This window comes from Rhodamnia argentea, chromosome 8 (genome assembly GCF_020921035.1).
Source record: "Rhodamnia argentea isolate NSW1041297 chromosome 8, ASM2092103v1, whole genome shotgun sequence".
NCBI classification, from domain to species: Eukaryota; Viridiplantae; Streptophyta; class Magnoliopsida; order Myrtales; family Myrtaceae; genus Rhodamnia; species Rhodamnia argentea.
In genome coordinates, this window is record NC_063157.1 from 12,982,495 (window position 1) to 12,990,983 (window position 8,489).

At 44.9% G+C, this 8,489-nt stretch overlaps 1 protein-coding gene across 1 annotated transcript; it reads right to left on the minus strand.

The window, feature by feature from the left end:
- Positions 1-390: 390 nt before the first annotated feature.
- Positions 391-3,179, minus strand: LOC115727753 (receptor-like protein kinase FERONIA; the record flags this gene model as incomplete). The annotated part of the gene is made up of 2 exons (XM_048284292.1): positions 1,554-3,179; positions 391-816 (listed from the first exon to the last, which is right to left on the minus strand). Coding segments are annotated over exons 1-2 (1,938 nt in total), but the record flags the coding sequence as incomplete, so codon positions are not given.
- Positions 3,180-8,489: the final 5,310 nt, after the last annotated feature.

The window sequence follows — 8,489 nt, forward strand, 5'->3', positions numbered from 1 at the left end:
TTTCCAGGGGATTCTCTCATTTGCAACTCTTCCTCGAGCATTGGTTAAATGAGAAAAACCACTAAATTACAATATCTGAAACTCGATTATCCTTTTTGTCATGTCATATCTATGTTCTCCACCGAAAAAGAAAAATCAAAACTAAGACCGGGCTTTCGTCGAAGTGGTAAGATCCCTCGGCCAATATACCGCCGTTTTCGTCTGTTGAATGGTAATTCCTGGATCGACAATTCTCCTAGAATGGAGAACACTCGTAGGTGGACTTGTCTCGCTGCAAGCGTGATTACAGGACTACAACACTAGAAATCACTTGATATTCCTCATTCATCACCCGAAACTATGGGACTTTATCTGACGTTCATCAAAATTTGAGTTACATTCCTGATGACTAGCTTTGGGATTCATAATCTCCGAGAAGACAGTCCCAGACAGCAACTTGTCTAAATCATGACTAGTAGTGCTCTCGTCATAAACATCATCACTGCTGGTCGTTGTCACAGCGGCCCCTCCTCTGCTCTTCCCACTTCCACTATGACTAGCGCTGAACAGCTCATCGTTGCGGTCCATCCGGTGGCGTCCAATCAGAGCCTCCTCATCGTCGCTATCGTCGCCGTTGTGCACGGAGGCACCCACATCATCTGTTATCAACTCCTTCTCCGAGCTCACTTGTAGCTGCAGGGCGAACTCGAGGCCCCACATAACGTCGTTCATGGAGGGCCTCTTGGTTCCCTCGTCCTGCAAGCAGCTCACGGCGATCTCGCAGAACTTATTGAGGCACTCGGGGGCGATCGCCCCCTTCAGGTGCGGGTCCACCATCTTATCGACGGCCCCGCTCTTGCAACAGCTCTGGGCCCAATCAGCCAGGCTAATTTGGTTCTTCTGGGCCGTCCGGTTCACCGCCGGCCTCGCGCACAGCACCTCGAACAGCACCACCCCGAAGGAGTACACATCGGACTTGTCAGTCAGCTGCTGGCGCCTGTAGTACTCCGGGTCCATGTACCCGAAGGTGCCCTTCACGACCGTGCTGACGTGGGCTTTGGAGACAGACATCGGCCCGACCCTCGAGAGCCCGAAGTCCGACACCTTGGCGACCCACTTCTCATCGAGCAGGATGTTGGTGGTCTTCATGTCGCGGTGTATGTTGGTGTGCTTGGCACCGGTGTGGAGGTAGTGCAGCCCACGGGCGGCGCCCGTGCAGATCTCGAGCCGCTGCTTCCAGGGCAGTGGAGGATTGTCTGTGTTGTAGAGATGGTCGCGGAGGGTTCCGCGCGGCATGTAGTCGTAGACCAGGATCATCTCTCCCGCGTCATTGCAGAACCCGATCAGGGAGACCAGGTGGAGGTGCCCGAGAACTCGTGGAGGCCCTGCTGCGACCGCGGGTTCAGGCGCTTGATCGCCACTTGGGTGGCCCCGCCGTCGACGTAGCCCTTGTACACGTTGCCAAACCCGCCCATGCCAATGATATCGAAGTTGTTCGTGGCTGCTCTGATCTCGGCCAGCGAGAAGTGGTGGCACAGGTCCGACGGCAGGGACGACCCTTGGGTCTTCGTCGACTTGGTCGTCGCGTAGGAGACCGGGGCCCACCATGAGGTGCCGTCGCTCGAGGCCGAATCCCTGGCTCCGTTTCGTCCCTGGTAAAGGAAGAAAGCCAGGAGAGAGAGCACGGCGAAGCCCGAAGCTACGCCAGCAATGATGGCAATCTTCGCCGTCTTGCCGTGGTTTGACGACGACACTTTGCTTGCCGGTGGAAGCACCGGCTGATTATCTGGGACTAGATCTGGGTTCAATCCAGCGAGATTCCCACCTGGATTGTTGATCTTGAATATCTCGAGGCCATTCAAGATGGCATCAAAATAAAGAGTATAACGTTCAGGAAGCGCCCCCAGCGCGACCGAGAGGTTGGTTGTTTTGTTGTGGCCGCCGTCCATGTATACTGCATAATCTCTATAGACGGGCATGCCCTTCCCGCTCCAGCCAATGACATCCGCGCCATTCTCAACCCGTTGCGAATTTATGAAGATCTCGAAAGGCCAATCAGGGGTCATATTTACTACCTCTGTCTGGAACTTGCAGAGGTGCAACCGGACCAAGTAGTAGAACTTTGCGTCCACCTCGACGGACCACGTGAGGTCGTAGCTCAGAGACATTCCCATAGTCCTCGCCGTCGTGTACACGCTGTCCGGAGCCGTGTAATTCGGCACTTGGTCACTGTAACTGAGTTGGATAGTCGTGTTAACCGGAAAAATTCCGATGGACGAAGAAGTCACGTAGACGTCATCTGCGTCCCAGGTCCTGTACAATCCCGTGTCACCGGCTGGACCGATAAACTGTCCTCCGACGTTCAAGCGTTTCACCGCTTCGAGTGCATCGGTGGCACCGAAAGTGTATAGCGCCTCCTGACCTGCCAACTTGATTCCCTCTTCTAAGTCGATGACCGTGTTGTAGTAGAGGCTTTCGGGCATGGAGACGACCTCGATTCCATTCACGAAAGCATAGTTGTCTGAATCACCAGGAGTGGGCGTGAACGTTATGTTCAACATCTGGTCGTCTCCGACAGTTAAGCAGAACTCTTTAGAGAAGCTCGCGGAGCTGGTGTTATCAGCAAAGAGGTGAGCCCTGAAGTTGTGGAGCAGGGTGTAGCCGGCGGCCTTGACCGAGAAGAAAGAATCGGCGCGGCGGAAGTCGAGGTAATCGGAAGGGAAGAAGTGGAGGCGGACGAATTTGGGCCCCGCAGTGACGTGGAAGGTGTAGGCGAACTCGGAGCGGGAGAGGCGAGCGGTGTAGTATGGGACGGAGCTGCGGACGGCGGGAGACGGGCTGTTTGCGCTTGCGTTGACAGAGGAGCGAGTCTTCTCAATTGGAGAGTAGTTCGAACTCCCGTCGGCGTCTCCGATCCAAGTCCGGTTGTCGTCCGCGGTGGAGATGCCGGAGAAACCGCAGTCGACGGCGATGTCGTCGGTCGGCCGGTAGGCGCCGACGTTGTCGCCGGTGACCGAGACCGCAAGTGCTGCGAGGGAGACGGAGATGGAGATGAATAATAGAAGTGGGGGTTTCATGTTCTTCATGTCGCAGTGGAATCGATCAGAAGAAGTTCACATCACAAGGAGATGAACCTGTTTTAATCAATTAGGAAATTGGGAAGGAGCGGGGAAGAGGAGGGCAGGACTAGTGACGAGGTCAGTGGAAGACCAAAGTCGTCGCTTAATTGCTTAGAACGGTCGGGTCAACGGTACGACCGCCGGGTCCCACCATGCAATAATGCTCTCCCTTAAGGGACCCACCACCACCATCACTTCAGCATTTCCTACTTTTGTCATCTTTCAAGGAGGGAATATCGCGACTCCTTCCAAATCCGAATACGAAGTCACGAAAATTGTGATCCATTCAAAGGGTTGGAACAGAACGGGCAGTCCAAAAACCAGCTGGCGTTTGGACGGGACTGCTATAAGTTTCGAACCAGGGGTCATCTATTCCCAACCGTTCTGGTCTCTCTCTCTCTCTCTCTCTTCCTCCCCCGACGAACCGAAAATCGATGGAAGCGACCGTTTCTCAGTTTTCAGAACTGGGGATGGGATTGGAGATGCCTCGAACTGGCTGCACATGCTTGAAATACATATTCACATTTTAAATATGTTCATGTATCTCTAATAATTTTAGAGTTTAAATGAATTCTTTAAAAAATTTCAAGGAAAAAAAAAAAAAAAAAAAAAGTCGGTCTGGTCCGGTCCATGCAACCTATTCCACCTCTAAACCAGAAAATGAACCAATAATTAGCGTTTCAATTTTATGGAACCGAAAATCGGACCGGTACCTCGAGAATTGGATTGAATCGGCCAGCCGCATCCGATCCGAATGATTCTCGATCCGATCGAATCTTCTTGGTCACTCCTTGCTTGTACGGTACTGTTATAAGCTTCCCGTACTTGGCAGCCTCTTACTCCATCAAAACAAGCTGTGCGGGTTACGGTGCATTTGGTTTATCATGCACCCGATAAATTCACCATTGCCTAGCCGGAGACTTCTAAGGTTGTTTGATGTTATACTGTAGTCTGTACCCTCGCGAATGTCCGTCGTTAGATTGAGATGGAAGGACTCCGACCGTTTGATCCGCGAGAAAGATTGACGTCCGTGAAGTTTACAATGCCTTAAAAACTAGCAAAGGGGCGCCAACCCTCTAGAATATCGACGTCATGGCACAGTAAAAATCGAATTTAATAAAGTTTTATGGGGTTATATTCTTAATTACAAGGATTGTTGCAAACCTTGATAAGCCGTCGTAGTTTGAAAGGATTTAAATTTACAACGTTAAGTCCTTCTTCGTCATGGAACGTCCAAATATTTGAAAACTGTCGTAACTTAAAAAGTTTAAGAATTGCAATATTCTGTTCATGGTTACCTTCACAAAGCATTGTAAATAAAAAGAATATTTATAGAATTATGACGTTTTGTCATAAGTGAAATAGTGGTAATTGAAAAAAAATCCTACTCTAGGATGTTTTTCTCTTGTTACGACATCGTAACTCTTTCTAAATCATTGTAATTAAAGAAATTCTAAATTTACGACAATTTCTTCTCTTTTACAACAACCTTCTAAACCGATGATGTTTTGCACTTAGTCACGGCGTGATGTCGTAACACTACGTCAATTATCGTAATTAAATAAGGGTACATCGCAAACTTTTGTAAGCCGTTGGAATTAAAAAAAAGGGTTAATACCAAGAAAAATCCAGACTGGTACGTTTATGACAAATTCAACCAAATCTATTTTTTTTTACACCAATAAACCTCAAACTAGTACACATATGACAAATTTACCTCAAACTATTTTTTCAATCATCAAAAAATCCAAAGTGATACATTTGTGACAAACTTACCCCAAATTAATTATTTTGACCACCAAAAACTCTAAATCGGTACACATGTGACAAGTTTACCTTTGTTATTTTTTTTTGTTAAATTGGATTAATGCCACGAAAAAATCCAAATTGATACACCTATGACAAAGAGTGTGTAAAAACCCCAGTAAGTCATTTTTCAGAAAAATGGCGACATTTTCCAGTGTTTAGCTAAAATATGAAGTTGAACTAGAAAAGATTTCCCCGAGTTTGGTATGAAAAAATCGATTTAATTTTTCTCCTTACACTCATTTAATAAATTTTTTTATTATATTTTATATTTTATTTTCCTTTTAAATTATTTAAACTGTTTTTATTTTATTTGTTATATTCTTTTTTTCGTTTTCCTTCTTCTATGACCGATCGCCAGCCATAGTGACAGGTGATGATTGGCCCCAAGTGAGGTGGAATCTCCGGCCTCGTTGATATGGAGAGGCCCGAGCTCATTAGATTTAAGCTTGAACCTCGCCGACTTGGCGAGGCCTTGGCATTGCCGTTCTCTAGGGAGGCTCATCCTCGCCTATGGCTAGTCACCGGCCATCGCCGTGGCCGATGACCGGCAAAAAAAGGAAGAAAGAAAAAATAAGGAAAAGAAAAGAAAGAAAAGAAAAATAAATTATTAAAATAAAAAATAATTAAATAATTTAAATTTTGGAATTTTTATAAAAATTATTAAAATTTTAGAATTTTTTAAAATAATTAAAAATAAAATTAATGTGAAAGAGCGAAGAGAGAAAAGATGAGGAAAAATGTTTTCCTTTTCGAAGAGGAAAGCATTTTCCTCATTTTTGAATATTTTCTATGGGTGAAAAATATTTTCCTTTAACTTATTTATTTTTTGCACATTAAACGCTGAAAAATTCGAAAATTATTTGTGTGGAAGTTGTTACATTTGCTTCTCGGTTACAATGTGACAACGTAAACATTTATAAACTGTCGTACTTTCAACAGAAAAAAAAAATCCAGATTTACGATGCTTTGCTCTTCGTTACGACATTTCTAACTCTTTGTACGTAGTCATAATTGAAAGAATCCCATATTTACAATGGTTTGTTCATTTTTATGACAAATCACCTTAAGACTTTGGACCGAGGCGGCTTGGTCTTACCCTGTTTTGAACATGAACATATTGAGCCAGGGCCTCGAAGGAATAGGACGACTGATTGCTAAATTACCGGAAATTTGTGCCTTAGCCGAAAGATCTAACCCCGTTGTGATTTTGTGGCTGATTTGGAAGGCGAGAAAATAATTGCATTCAGAGAAAGTTTCCTGCACCTTATTCTCTGGTGGACGAAGCTGTACAGGTTCATCATGTGGTTCTCAAAACACAACAGGCTCAATGTCGACAACAGTTCTTTCATGGGAGGTAGGATGGAAGGAACAGTTGCTTGTGCGTGCCGAGACGCCGATGGAGTTCTAGTGGATGGGTTCGCACGCCCAGTTCTAGTTTCATCCGTGAAACAGGCGGAGGCCATCGTTGTTCTTCAAAACCCTATAACATGTCTATGCTCAAGCAGGACAACCGCTTTATCCTTGAGTCCCATTCTAGTTCAACCACAAATCAGTTTGCTATCTAGACAAGATTCGTGTAGCTGTTGGTGGGCTTCACCAACTGGGACGTCGTTCATTGTGCAAGAGAAGTGAACCGAGCTGCAGATTGAGCCGCTACAAGACTTAGCGCCACTCCGGCCTTCCATCATCTCGGATAACTTTAACGTGGATCTTTCTTACATCATTGCATGTGCGGCGGCACATGGTAAAGGCAAAAATAAAATGTAAAGGATCCGACTAGCTAAGGAAAAAACAAAATTCGAGATGTGAAAATGGAATCTTCTAAAATTTAAAATTAATACTTAATTACCTCTCTTTAAGAGTTCACGTGAGAAACCATTCCATTAGAACAACTTCCGGACAATAAGAGATCCAAGAGAAATGTTCTCTCTTGCTAATCACATTTCACACAGCACAATATAGTGAAAACGCCAGCGGATGTAGACTGAAGTGCCGTGAAAGACTAGTAGTATCCACATCATGCCGAAACATGCACGTTACGAGATCAACTAAAACAGTCGCAGCATTAAGCAATAACACGAATATACCATGACCGCCACCTCTAGCGATGCGTAGTGGCTTTGTCTTCATTCCTTCGATCCAGCAGGGATCGGCCGCAGTGTTAGTCGATCATCAACACGCCCGGTTGCGTACATCACAAGGAGGTTTACAGTATGGCGGAGGAACGCATGGGGTGTAAGGCTTTCCCCTCACATAAGATCTCCCACAATTACCTGGTTGATCTTTCGCTTTAGCGGTCGCAGTCGTGTAGGGTGGGCACGTGTTGCCAACAAGCATGCGGCTCGGAAAGTACGATGAGTCGACCAGGTACTCCAACTCCATATCGTCCCCAAGAAGACAGCCGCCGCCACAGCCATGGCTGCGGTCACAATAGTACATGGCGGCGGCAGCGGCTGGGGTACTGGTGTTGCTTCCGCGGGATGGTGATGCCCCGGAGGTCAAGAGCAGGGTCGCAATTATTAAGAGACAAGAAGGAGAGGGCAACTTATTGGTGCGCACGGTGAAACCTTCCATACTTCGGTGATCTCCACCTTTTGCCAACTTATTTGATGATCTTCAGAGCATAGAGACTTAAATAAAAGCTTTTCAGTGGAGGTGGCCCGGCCACTTCGTTCATCATAACTTGACAAGAGAAAGAAAAAAAAGCTATTCATTACTTTAGTCTCTGAGCGTGACGTCATTTATAATGGCATAATTCATTAAAAATGATTTGAAAACCAAACGATGTCGACAATATTTTATATCTAAATATTTTCGTGCATAATGAAAAATAATTTCATTCATTCATTTTTTTAAACGATTTAAATGATCACTTTTAGAAATTTATTTTTTTCAAATCAATCGTTATTTGCGGAATAAACGGAATCTAAGCTACCCGATATAATTTAGGAAAATAAGTCAAGTGAAAATGTATTTGTCTAGTTATAATTGTAATTTGTCGAATATGATATTATGGTAGATGTTGTAATTTACTGAAAAATGAGAAGTCTCTAGCCTCAGCCAACCGATATAATTCAAGAAGTCAGAGGCGACGATTTTTGAAAATTTTGTATGCTTTTCGGGTCGAGGAAAAAATCACATCACAAATCTCAAATCGTACTTATAAATACCGTCAAGTTGTTCAATTACTAAATCAAGTCCTAAAACTTTGTCAAAAAGCGCAATCAACCCTAAGACCTTTTAATTAAATCTTGGACATCTATTGAAAAATGCAATTAGGTCCCAAAGTTTATAGTGCAATTACGGACACCATATAGGGAGCTTTTATGTGACTCCCACGGCAATATGTATTGGAACAGCATGGATGCATATTTTAATGTAATTGAATCAAGCGAAAGGTTTAAAACGTCATTGTATTACGAAAATAATGTTTATGACTTGTAGGTTGCGTTTGGTCGTCCATATAAAACTCGGGATATGATATGTTTTATCCTATCCCGTGTTTGGTAGGTGTCCCGGATAGTATAATGTCGGATATAGAGAGGATATAACTCAGATAAAAAAATCCGAGGGGAGGGGGTA